We start from the raw sequence: 12,558 nt of genomic DNA, 5'->3' as shown, positions 1-12,558 counted from the left end.
TGCGATGGAGGGTCGAGAAGGAAGGGAACGACAGGCTCTGCAGGGTATGTAACTAACTGATCTGTGCTTCGATCCCTGCTCCACCGGTATGGGCTTCGTGGGGATGAAGAGGACGGATGACGGATGCGAATGCGAGCCTGGGCTTTGGAGCTGCCGGCCGACCGACCGACCGACCGGCCCTCCTAGCCTGAGGCACGCCAGCAAAGGGCTGTCAATGTTCACATGTGGCTCGACAAGACATGCCCGAGCGACCCGGCGACCCGGGGGGATTTACAGAAGGCAGGCACCGCAGAATACGGCAGCAACGCACGGCCGTATCCAAGGAATGGGTTCAGCTTCAACCCAAGGCAAAGGCAACCCAAGGCAAAGGCAACCCAAGGCAGAGAGAGGCAACACGAGGCCACAGACAAGAGATGACATGACGTCTTGCAATGGCTACACAGGGTAGGGTAGGGTAGGCTGGCTCCGCCCCCCCCCCCCCCGCCCCAGCCGACAACGCCACCGAGCCACCGAGACGCCAGCCAACCAAGGCGCACGCGGCAAATCTGCGGGACTGCCGGCCCCGCCCCCAGCCACCCGAGGCAGCCCAACCAACCACCGCTGCGGGCTCCTCCAATGGAACGACGAGGGACGACGAGGGACGCCGACGGGCCCGAAAAAGGAATTGACCTTTGTGGAAAAACGGGCTCTGCTCTCTCTGCCTGAGCATGCAGATGCAGCTGGCAGCTCGCGAAAAGTCTGCGCCCAGCCTCCTCGTTTCTGCAGCCGGCAATTCCTGCTGGGGCTCACAGTCCAGTACGGAGTAGTTTTCTGTTCTGCGGCGACTGTGTTGCCTGCCCGGGCTGAGCGCTCAGTGCACGGCCCGGCCAACAAAAACACCATGACGAGCGACGATGTGCCGGCCACAACACCCCGGGTCTGACGCAGTATATCTATCCATCTGCCATGCCAGGCTGGTCCCTCGACGACCAGACGCAACACACACACATACACACACGCACGCTCGGCGCCGTCCCAGCACCCCCCCCACCATGAGACCGGGATCGGCCACGGCCACGGCCACGGCCACGGCCACGCTCCGCGGCGCCGCATCGGCTCTCGCGTCCCTCGCCCTCCTCCTCCTGCCACGCCCGGCCCTCTCCCAGACATGGAGCAGATGCAACCCTCTGCAGAGCAGTACGTTTCCCTAAAAAAAAAAAAAAAAAAAAAAAAAAAAAAAAAAAAAAAAAAACCCGCGCTTTGGGCTCGCCCGCTCACGCCTCCCGACAGCGCAGTGCCCGCCCGACACGGCGCTCGGCATGACGGTTCGCGTCGACTTCGCCAACGGCCCCGTCAACTCGTTCGAGGCGTCCGGGTCGCCCACCTACGGCCGCGACGGCGTCTCCCTGACCGTCTCGCGCGGCGGCGACGCCCCCCAGCTCCAGTCGCTCTTCTACATCATGTTCGGCCGCGTCGAGATGACGCTGCGGGCCGCCCCGGGCGCCGGCATCGTGTCGTCGCTGGTCCTGCAGTCGGACGACCTGGACGAGATCGACGTCGAGTGGCTGGGCGCCGCCCCGGACGAGGTGCAGACCAACTACTTCGGCAAGGGGCGCACCACGACGTACAACCGCGGCCAGCTGCACGCGGTGCCGGGCACCCAGGCCCGCTGGATCACCTACGCCGTGGACTGGACCGCCGACCGCATCGTGTGGACCGCCGACGGCCGCGTCCTGCGCGAGCTGCCCGCCGCCCAGGCCGCGCCGGACCAGTACCCCCAGACGCCCATGCAGGTCAAGTTCGGCGCCTGGGCCGGCGGCGACCCGGCCTACAACGCGCCCGGGACCGTGGCGTGGGCGCGCGGCCCGACCGACTTTGCCAAGGGGCCCTTCGCCATGCACGTGCGCAGCGTCGTCGTCGCCGACTACTCCACGGGGAAGGAGTACCGGTACAAGGACACGTCCGGGACGTGGCAGTCCATCGAGGCGGTGGGCGGCGGCGCCGTCAACAGCAAGGGCAGCCCCGGCGGCGGCGGCGGCAACCCCGGCAGCGGCAGCGGCAGCGGCAGCGGCAGCGCCTCCGGCCCGGCCGTCACCATCGCCGTCCCCGTCGGCGGCATGGCCAAGGACGGCAGCTCGGCCACGGCCACCCAGACCGGCTGGCCGTGGGTCGCCACCGCCAACCCCAGCGAGGGCTCCATCCCCAGCGGCTGGTACATGACGCCCAACGGCAAGATCATGCGGACCGCTTCGGCTGCCCTGCGCAGCTCCGCGTCGCTCGCCGCCGCCCTCGGGGGCGCGTTTGCCCTCGGCCTGGCCAGCTTTTTTGCCCGGCCGTGGTGATGAGAAGACGTGGACTTTACACCAGTCGCCTACCAGCCGCCTACCGGTCGGCTGTTTCTTGTCTCGTCTCTTCTTCTTCTTCTTTTCACATGTCTTCACGCTTTCTCCCATTTCTTCCTCTTCCCCTTTTCCAAAACCTTCATCGCCATTCCCGAACTCCCCGTCTCTGCGACTCCCCCCGTTGTACAACTCCCTCCCCAGCATTCCTCGGCGTTGCGTTGCTTTTTCACATGGGTGGTACGTCGCATCACATGCAACATCACATTACATCACGTCACATTACGTTGCATTGCATTGCATTGCATGGCGTGGCGGCGTTTCGTTTGGTTCTGTGCGCATCAGCACAAGGAAGAAGGAAGGGGCTGGGCTGGGCTGGGCTGGGCCGGGCTTGACGAGCTGCCTGTCTGCCCTCTTTGGTGTTCAGTCAGAGTTCGCTCAGCAGACGTCGTGAAGCAGAGGCTCAGGCTCATTCATGCATGCATGATTCATCAGATTGATTGGTTGTTCAGATTAGACACCGCGTCCTTGCGATGCGACAACCCTCCAACTCTAATGCCGAAACCCTTCCCATCAGCAAATCAGTCCGTCTGCTTCGAGAACCACCCGAGGCGAGGCGCACGCCGCTCGGCCGCCATCCCATTTCCATTCATTGCCTTGTGTCGCAGCCAACGCCCCCATGCAGCTGCGAGCTGGATCAAGATAATAGAAAAAAAAAAAAGCCTCCAGCCAAGACATTTGTCCCAGCTCCCGCTGTCTCGTCGCCGTGTCCGGTTCGCCGTACCCATGCTTGCTTCGTCGTACAAGTCCCCAATGTCGAAACTTCCATCTCCCCTCTTCCCTCGGCACACTCCTATCGCTGCGTTCCATCGCCGTGTCCCATGTCTGTATGTGTATTGTGTGTGTATCAACGTTTTATCAAAGCAAAGGAAAAAGTTGTAGCTGTAAGTGTAGCTGTAAGTGCAGCTGTAAGTTCAAGCCAAATGAAAAAAAAGTAAAAAAAAAGATAACAGATGGAAAAAAAAAAAAAAAAAAAAAATCCCAGGTGGCATTTGTTCGAATGAGTGCTTTTAAAAAAAATGTGCTTTAAAACTCCCAGTCATCCGCATCCTCGACCGACTTGATGGCCCATCGGAATTTGTCCCTCAGAGTCTTTGAAAAGAACTTTTCGATTGGCACGTCAAACTTCTTGGAAAACACAACCGTCAGGCGAGGGTCAATGTAGTTCTGCAAGCCTTCTCGTTAGCCGGCTGCACATATTGCCCATTCGTCGGCAACTGCTAGCACAACTTACAATCTTGGAGGTCCCCAGGGCGACTTCTTTGTTCCCCTCGCGATCATCCGCTTGCGTCTCCAGCATCTTGATTCTGTCGTCAATCTTCTCAATCGATTTCAGGCACTTGTCGACGGTTACGCCTCGGCCCTCTGCTTCGACCTTTCCAGTTTTGTTTTCCTTCTTGAACTTGGCCTCCATCTCCTTGACCACCTGCAGGCGCTCCTTAAGTTCCTTGTCAGGCAGAGGCTTCTCCTTACTAGCCTTTAGCTTTTCGTTGTCCTTTTCAAACTTCTTGGTGATCTTGGAGCGTTGTTCCTCAATGAGGAACTGCTGATGCTCCTGGATCCATTCCCGATCAAGATCTTCGTCTAGTTCGAACCACGCAGCGCCCTTCTTCTTCTTCTGTGTGGGCTCAAGATCCAGAATCATCTTCTTCGTTCGCCATTTTTGGTAACGCAAACCTTTGATCTGAGCAGAGAAACGGTTAGCGTTCTGCCATATGACGTACAAGCCTGATGGTTTTTCTTCAAACATGTATTTAAGAAGAAAAAAAAAAAAAAACCTGGCTTACCCGATCTCCCATCTTCTGCATCTGTTGGTCATGGCTTGCACCGACTGTCCGTTTGTGGTTGCAGAGAATGGCCACTTTGCGATTACAGTCGTTATACAGCTTGACCTTTTCAGCCACAGTGCCCTTGGAGCGAGGATCCGCGGCCAGCTCCTTCAACAATGTCGACATCGTGTAGGACGCATTGTAGGTTCGAAAGACTTTGGCCGTCAGTCCCTGCATATAGCTGTTGAGGTGTTTGTTGAGCTGAGAAGTCTGGAAAGCTCTGGCGTCAGCAACGACGTTATACATACGATTGTTTTTGAGAACGAAAAAAAAATAAAATAAAAAAGAAGTGGAGCCCCATCAACATGCACTTACAGTCAGACGGTCAAAAAGATCGTCTCCGTCCGTCTTGGGTGCTTTCTTGAACAACTTCAGGTTCTTGAAAACTTGAGGCTCCACATGGGCAGTCTCGTTATACCGAATGCTATCCTTGCCCAGGAAATCAAAAGTGACCTTGTCCGGAGGTTCGAGGGTGATGTGCTCGTACTTTAGGGAGCAGCAACCGACCGTGTCGGCCTCGTTCTCGGTGTCCTTTTCGTTTCCTGCTCTTAGGGCCAGTTTGTCGATGAGATACATTGCCGTGGCTCGTTGACGGTCAGCCATGATCTCGCTCTTCAACTCCCGAGTATAGTCCTTGCGAATTTTCCCAATGTGTTTCTTGAGCTCACGCGCCTTTTCAAACTTCTTGTAATCGCTTTGACCCTTGACGTCACTGGCAGCACCAAGCATCACATACTTGTAGGCGCCGTTGATGTTCTCCTGCCACATGGCAAGCCAGGTGGCCTTCTGGTCGTGCTGCACGGCCTTCCACTTGTGACCCTTTGGAGGGTCCGGGATCTTGGCCTCTTTACCAATGTTGATGGTGATCTGTTCGGGAAAAACCCGCGTCTTGACGCGCCCGGTCTTGGGATGCTCGCCTCGGCCACGGAAGAGACTGGGTGGTTCCACTCTGAAGTTTCCAACCTTTTGCTTTCTGCCGTCCCACGTACAGTATAGGTACGGGGCTTCGAGAGCGTCCTTCTTTGCCTTGGCAGCTTCCTTTTCATCCTTTGACAGGTTCTTGGTCTTGCTCGCCTCCGTCTTTGCAAGCCAGTACTCGTAAATCTTTGAGAAATCGCACTTGTCCAGGCTCTTGAGCACGACAGTCTTTCCGTCGTTATCAGTTGCACCGTGCTTTTTCACAAAGTCGCAGAAGTCATTGAAAAAGTTTGTGCGGAACACTGGGTTTTCCAGATGATGAGATGACGCAGGGGTCATCATGGCAACCCAGAATGTGGCCACCTCTTCGGCTTCCTTGCTCAGACTGACCGGCTTCCCATCGTAGATGAGCTTCACATGTTTCGGTAAGGGTTCGTATTCGGGGGCGAAGAGGACGCCGTTGTGCTCAAGCGTCGTCCATTTGATGCTATCGTCCTCAGGCTTGGGTGCATTCCACCATTCAAACTCGTCTTCCTCCTCAGTAGCTTCCCTAGCCTTTGCCTTTTTGACATCCTTGGCATCCTTGGCCGCAGCTGCTGCCTTGCCTTTTGCTGACGTAGCTGCCTTGCTTTTACCTTTCGTCTTTGAGATGGGAGCGTCGGAATCAGATTCCTCTTTTTTCACGCCGTTTGACTTGCGCCTGGCTGCAACACCGTTTGATTGGCGTTTCTTGGCAGGTCCTTTGGCAAGGGGTTCATCATCAGACTCGTCTTTCCTGCCCTTTCTAGTTGCAGACTTTGCCTGTTTCGCCTCCTTAGCCAGAATGGCCTGCGCCTCGTTGGCTGCCTTCTTCTCGATTGCTGCCTTCTTCTTGGCGAGTTGGACGCCTAGGGGTTGGTCGTCGTCAGATTCAGCGAGGAGGGACGGTCGAGAGGAGGATGTCTTCTTGGCCCTGGCTTTGCTAATGGGCTGATCCTCGGAATCCGAGTCGAGGGTTTTGGCAGCAGCTTTAGGACGTTTTGCCTGGTGGTCATGGTACTTAGTATCGCTTCGCACAATGCTGGCTGTGCTTGAACGTAAACAAAGAAAGCACCAGCCCCGCCCACTCTCCAGCTCACAAAAAAATGGCAAAAAAAGAGGGATAGAAAAGAAGGGGGGCGACCCACCAGGGGTTGGCCGTCGCTATCAGATTCGTCTTTGTAGCTGACTTTTGAAATGGAAGAGCGTGATTTGCGTTTGACCCCATTCGTAGCGTCTAGATCCATGCTATCATCTTCCGGTCCGTTGAAAACCGCAATGCCAGCCATGCCACTTGATCGTTTTGCTTGTGAACGATCGAGGGCCTGGTCTTCGGCGCGCGATATTTTGTTGGCCGAGACTTGTAAAGACAGATTCGTTAGTTTTTTTATTTTATTTTGATTTTCTTTTGGGTTATGTGTGTGAAGTTGAGTCTGCACTGTGAGATGACGCTGGCAATGGCAGATTGTCTGACACGAGTTGCCAGGGCCATTGGCAGTGTAGGGAGAGAGTGGAAATTGGCACAGGGTGAAAACTGCCTCGGCGAGTTTCCCCTGTTCCTCCCCAAAGGCAACTTACGTCGTCCGTTCGGCCTGGCCAAGGGCCTGTCGTCGTCAGAACTGTCTGAACTCATCGTGGCCGTGCGGAATCCGCGGCTCAGAAATCGTGCCAAAGGTCGCGCCGCCAAAGGTGTTGGGACGGATGCTCGGAGGAGTGGTTTGAAGCGAAAAATTTTGATGGAGGTAGAGGGGAAGAAAAGAAAAAATCAAGGACGCCAGACGCAAAACGCAACCACCCTCAACGCCTCAATAGTGAAGGAGATGAGGGAGATAAGTTGGACGACCCTGGGCAGAAATCCGTTTACTTGGCAAGATAAAAGTTGCTGGGCCCCAGAAAGACAGCACATTCATTGCATTGCCTTCCGGCTAAGGCAATTCAAGGTTAGGCCCAGCAGGCATGGGAGCGTCACGTGACGTACCTCCTTAGCCGCCGATTTGCCGAGAAAATAGCGACGGAGCAAAACCAAGCCAAACCAAACCAACCTCGCTCGCCCTGTCGTCAATCACGAACCACCGCACCCCCGGAATCAGTTGATTCGTACGTTCATCGCCGTCAATCGGGTCATTGTTGGTCAGAAGGCTCCCGCCGCCATCTCGAAACTGTCACAATGCTGTCAAGGGCGGCCCGTCCAGCTCTCCGAGCTGCGGCCTCAGCTCCTCTCCGGTAAGCCGGCATGCATCACCCCGATGTTTCGTACCGACAAAGTCGCAGCAACCACGACGGAAACCCCCCCCCCCTCCCTTCTCGACTGAACTACATCAACGCCGAGTTGAAACAGCTCCACAAATAGCATGCTTCAGTCTTTGCTAACGAGGAGGTTCTTCTCGACTCCAGAGCTACGGCTGCCAGCCCAAATGGAGCTGCGACGTTCGCGACCCTCCGTGAAATCGAAGGCCGTCTCAAGTCCATCCGCAACATCCAAAAGATCACCAGCACCATGAAGATCGTGGCCTCGACCAAGCTCACACGTGCCCAGCGCGCCATGGCCGAGTCTCGCAAGTACGGCGAGAGCGCCAATGAGGTCTTCGACGCCGCCGAGACCACGGCTGCCGAAGCCGAGCAGAAGAAGTCCCTCATCATTGTCTGCTCCTCCGACAAGGGCCTTTGCGGAGGTGTCCACTCCGGCCTCAGCCGACGCATTCGTGCCCTCGCCAACCAGTCTCCCGAGCCCTTTGATCTGGTCGTCATTGGCGAGAAGTGCAAGGCTCAGCTTCTGCGAACCAACGCCGCTTCCATCCAGCTCTCCTTCTCCGGTGTTGGCAAGGACATCCCCTCCTTTGCCGATGCTCAGGCAATTGCCGACCAGATTGTTCTTCTCTCATCCGAGTATACCGACGTCAAGATTCTGTACAACAAGTTCGTCAATGCTCAGACCTACGAGCCTACCTTCCTTGCGGCATTTTCAGAGGAAGCCATTGCCCAGTCCCGTACGTCTGCAGTTGTGTGTTGTGCGATTGTTGGAAAAAGAAACGCTAACAACTCTTTGTTTGTGTGAATAGCCAATATTTCTGCCTTTGAGGTGGACGAAGATGCCCTGGTCAACCTCCGTGAATACAGCCTCGCCAACAACCTGTACTGGGCTCTGGCCGAAGGCCACGCCTGCGAGATCTCTGCGCGACGGAATGCTATGGACGTGAGTCAAAACACACACGGCTGCTAGAGCAGACTGGCATAATCTTTGACTATGCAGGATGTAAACGCTAACCCAAATCTCCCCCTCCCCCACCCCGAACAGAATGCTTCCAAGAATGCTGGTGAGATGATTGGCAGGTACCAGATTCTCTATAACCGTACCCGACAGGCTGTCATTACCGGAGAACTAGTCGAAATCATCACTGGTGCCACCGCCTCGGAGGATATGTAAGCGTGTAGACGAATAGGGTCACAGGCCCCGAGTTTAAAGCAATATATCCCCTTTGTATCAAAGCTACAGGTTGCCCAAATGGGCCTCCGCACTGTATCAAAGCCTCAAATACACTTCCTTAGTTGGTCCACCATCTACTGGCCGTACGTAGTACTATTACGCTACGACACATTCGGGACCTCCAGCTTGGGTCACACTTTCATGCATGTTCATTTGGATGCTTCACTTCGATCCAGTTGGCTTGCATAAATATCCATGACTCGTGTTCATTGACGTGCTCACTACATGGATGATTTGAACTTACCAGTTGAACTCTTCCCCCTTACCCAAGGTTTCCATGGAATGTAATGCACCCATAATCTGACGCCTGAATGAATAACGACAACCCCGAGACCCATGTGCTACTACTGCTCCCACTTTAACAACAACAACAACAACAATGAAAAGCGCAAAAGTCTCCCAGTCCGCAAATGCAGTCTCCCAATCCAGCGCCGGGCTATAAGAAATGACATGAGGAAAACGAATGGCACAAAGTGGTTGTTGTTTCTACAAATCTCTCTCCTTGTCACCGTCACCCGCGTAACTGACCTGCCTGACACGGCGATGTTTGCTTGCCGCGCCAACTTCGCCCGGCGGCTCGTCTGGCCCGGGAAGACTGGGGTGTTCCTTTTCGTACTGAGCCCGGAGCGTTACGGCCCTTTGGTCCCAATTCTGAGCCTGCTCTTTGAATAAACTCTGGGCCTCGTTGTATGCCGTTTTATGCGCCGCAGCCTGTTCCTTGTATGGCTGCCGTTGTTCTAGCGTTGCTTCCTTCCACATTCTGGATGTCATGGCGCGGACCTCTTTGGACAGGCTGCGGGCCTTCTTCCCCCCCTTGCGATTCTCGCAACGCTTTCTGGCTTCGTCCGAGTTTGCTTTGCCGTATAAGAGATGGGCGCTGCATGTGACTTTGGCGGGGGGCAAGGGGCGGTCCCCGATCTCGTCTCGGATGTAATCCCGTATTCTCGCCTCGTACGCTTCTAGGCGCGCTTCGCGAGGGCCCCTGGCGGTCTCCTTGCGCTTTTGCAGATGGGGGGAGTCCTTGGGCAGAATCAGAGGCGTGGGGGCCTCGATAGGTCCTAGCATGCCCTCCAAGACCTCCGAAGCGGCCCGCAGACCAGACAGATATGCGCCGTGAACGGTGGCGGGATGTGTGCCTATGGTGTGCTCGCCGGCAAACACCAGGTTGCCGATCGACCGAGCCATGCTGTCGTAGTCATCATACTGCATCCCCGGAGCCGCAGACGAGTAGCTCCCTCTCGCAAACTTGTCGGATCCCCAGCGGGTTACCACGGACTCGACGGGATATGGTACCTTCTTGCCAAACACGCTACGAAGGATCTGAGTGGCCTCTTCGATGAGGCTTTCGTTGCTGGAGCGCTCTGTTTCGAACCCGGCCTCCCCAGCCATGAGGGCAATGAGACATGGGACGCCTGTAGTACTTGTCACGTTGAACCATTGGAAAAAGCGACCCCTGTTGAGGCCATAGTCTTCTTGTGACGTGCTGTGCTCGTTGGGGGAGTCTCTGAGCACGCCAAATATATGCCGCTCAGAGTCCCAGAATACTTCGTCGTAGACCAAAACGACCTTGTTCAGAATACCAAAGCCCAAGCGTTCAATCGCTCCAACCTTCCACGCCGGCAGTGGCGGTTCGAACGTGACATTGCCATGCTTCAAGACACCCAGAGGGATGGTGCAAACCACGGTGTCTGCTTCTACAGTCATACCGTCCTCAGACTCGATTGTTGCGCGGCCATCAAACTGTGCGTCGTCGTATCTGATCCTCCCAACGACAAACTTTGAAGTCAGGTCAAGTGGCGTCGGGCAATAAAGCAGCCCACGAGCGATGCTTTGATAACCACCAACAACCATAGTATGGCTCCCCTCCCACTCGTTACCGGCATCCATGTCCCACAAGGATAGACTGAGGTTATGCAGACTCGCGGCATTGCTATATTCCAGATTGGCAATGTGCCAATTCAGCAGACGAAAATCCTGTGCATTTAGATCGACCAGGCCCTTGTAACAACTGATCGCGTGGTCCAAGACCGAACCCAGAGTCGAATTATTTCGAGACGAAGCTTCGTCGAGGTTTAGATCAAAGTCCGGCTCCGCGTGGGGGTTCAGGGACCAACCCATCAACTTTGCCTTTTCCGCAACTTTCTCCGATGCTGCAACGCCGGGCATAGTATGTACTCGACCAGTCAACTTGTCCGCAGACACCGGCACGAGGTTGATCCTGGCTGGAACGCTCTGCTCCGGCACCGACGGCGCGTGTGGCAGTCCAGCGGCGGCCTCTTCAGCTTGTAGTATTGTCTTGCCACCATCGCCTGGACTATCGCGGCCTTCGCCGAGAAGGTCACGATTGCCTTCGATCAGTTTAGACGGCTGCGACTTGAACTTGTACCCGCTCACGCGATCCAAGCAGTCGTTGTAGAGCTTCTCCACCAACTCGTCGCGCTTGGGATCTACAGGCTTGCCGTTGCTGTCATAAATCGTAGTGTCTGCTGTCAAGACGTGATACTGTAAGCCCAGCTGGCCCCGAACCAGAACATTGACTGGGTTGCCACGTGCAAACCCGGTTATGATCATCCCACCCATCTCGGCGGTGTGTCGTTTGTCTTTGAACTCTGGTTTCCGGTTGCTGAACATGGTTTTGAATTCCCGAGAATATACTCTACCCCCAATACGGCCCCGTCCTTCGAGGACAACCACCTTTGGAATACTCTCGCCCATCTCGAAGAACCTGCTGGCATACTGCTTAAAAAGGCCTTCCAGTTGTCTTGCACAGGATAATCCGGATACACCCGCGCCGATGACGGCAATGATCCTACGCTTCTCACACTTTTGTTCATGACTCTGCTTCTCAAGCACGTCAGGAAGTCGTACACACCCAAAATTGATATATCCTCTCCTCACGAGCCAGTCGTAACATACGTTGGCGGCATCGAACCACCTGGAGCTTGCGCAACCTAGCGCCTGCTGTCTTGTTACACCGACCCAAGGTTTTTGGATCCATATGCGCAGAATACTGTTTCGAATATTGAGATATGTTGTAACCTGTGCATGAGAAATGTGCTGCCGAAGTAGGTGGTATTCTTCAGGATGCAAAGCGTATGGATTCAGTCGAGAGGATTCTGAAGCATCGATGCACTCGGCGGCATATTGATGTGCTGGAACATTGGTGGGAACCGAGGATTTGGGTCGGACCGTGCAGTTGAGTCGTTTGTGGATACGATGATAAGACCTGGGAGAAGATTGTTGACTTTCTTTATCAGCACGTAGAAGTTTGCTAGAGTCAGTGTCCAGCGGCGTGGTAGCTTTGCTGGACAGGACAGAGAGCGATGATGCTTCGGACTGCTCCGTGAGAGAAGATGTAGACGAGTCCAGGGAAACAGGTACCACGTCTCCACTTGGAGCCTGCGAAGACTCGTATATATTCCCCTGCTCAACACCGCTGGTAGATGTTAGGCCTATGCAGACACGAACGCATACTATGCCAAGCGGGCAGTCGAATGCTTACCCGAAACTGCTTGCAAGGGACAAAGATGACCTGTCAATGTCTTCTCCGACGGAGACTTCGATGGTCTCGAGACTGTGGAATTGATTGTCCTCTGTATCATCCAACATAATTTTGGGTATCTTGGCCAGAGAATGGATAAAGGGGTTCATCCGGATTTGACAGCGTCAGGTCGAGGCTAATTGACTGAGACGCAGGCTGTGTGTGAATGCGTTCTGAAGGCGGGTATGGACAATCGTCATCAGTCGGCATGTTACCAGACTTGGCCCCCCAGGAGTAGGAGTGCGAGCGGCGTTGAGTGGGTGTTGTACGTGACAGAATTTCACTGAGCGACGGGCCAAATCCGGACTTTCACGTACACATGAGAGAGGCACGAGTCTATTTTGTCATGGCCATACGTCGTCGACCGCGGATTAATTGGCAGTGGTGATC

The 12,558-nt window shown here is 55.1% G+C and overlaps 4 protein-coding genes across 4 annotated transcripts; 2 read left to right on the top strand and 2 right to left on the bottom strand.

The window, feature by feature from the left end:
- Positions 1-1,031: 1,031 nt before the first annotated feature.
- UV8b_03924 (uncharacterized protein) lies at positions 1,032-2,321 on the top strand (the record flags this gene model as incomplete). Its single annotated transcript, XM_043141422.1, has 2 exons — positions 1,032-1,176; positions 1,270-2,321. 2 exons carry the CDS (start codon positions 1,032-1,034, stop codon positions 2,319-2,321), a joined length of 1,197 nt encoding a protein of 398 aa, XP_042997356.1.
- Positions 2,322-3,404: 1,083 nt separating this feature from the next.
- On the bottom strand, positions 3,405-6,776 carry UV8b_03923 (uncharacterized protein; the record flags this gene model as incomplete). Its single annotated transcript, XM_043141421.1, has 6 exons — positions 3,405-3,545; positions 3,613-4,062; positions 4,166-4,417; positions 4,523-6,148; positions 6,292-6,503; positions 6,722-6,776. 6 exons carry the CDS (start codon positions 6,774-6,776, stop codon positions 3,405-3,407), a joined length of 2,736 nt encoding a protein of 911 aa, XP_042997355.1.
- Positions 6,777-7,310: 534 nt separating this feature from the next.
- Positions 7,311-8,567, top strand: UV8b_03922 (uncharacterized protein; the record flags this gene model as incomplete). Its single annotated transcript, XM_043141420.1, has 4 exons — positions 7,311-7,366; positions 7,538-8,130; positions 8,203-8,336; positions 8,439-8,567. The coding sequence occupies 4 exons, from the start codon at positions 7,311-7,313 to the stop codon at positions 8,565-8,567; spliced, it is 912 nt and encodes a 303-aa protein (XP_042997354.1).
- Positions 8,568-9,113: 546 nt separating this feature from the next.
- On the bottom strand, positions 9,114-12,278 carry UV8b_03921 (uncharacterized protein; the record flags this gene model as incomplete). The annotated part of the gene is made up of 2 exons (XM_043141419.1): positions 9,114-12,063; positions 12,130-12,278. 2 exons carry the CDS (start codon positions 12,276-12,278, stop codon positions 9,114-9,116), a joined length of 3,099 nt encoding a protein of 1,032 aa, XP_042997353.1.
- Positions 12,279-12,558: the final 280 nt, after the last annotated feature.

Source organism: Ustilaginoidea virens, chromosome 3 (genome assembly GCF_000687475.1).
Source record: "Ustilaginoidea virens chromosome 3, complete sequence".
NCBI classification, from domain to species: domain Eukaryota; kingdom Fungi; phylum Ascomycota; class Sordariomycetes; order Hypocreales; family Clavicipitaceae; genus Ustilaginoidea; species Ustilaginoidea virens.
Note: the sequence above shows the minus strand (reverse complement) of the source record. Positions and strands in the feature narration are given on the sequence as shown.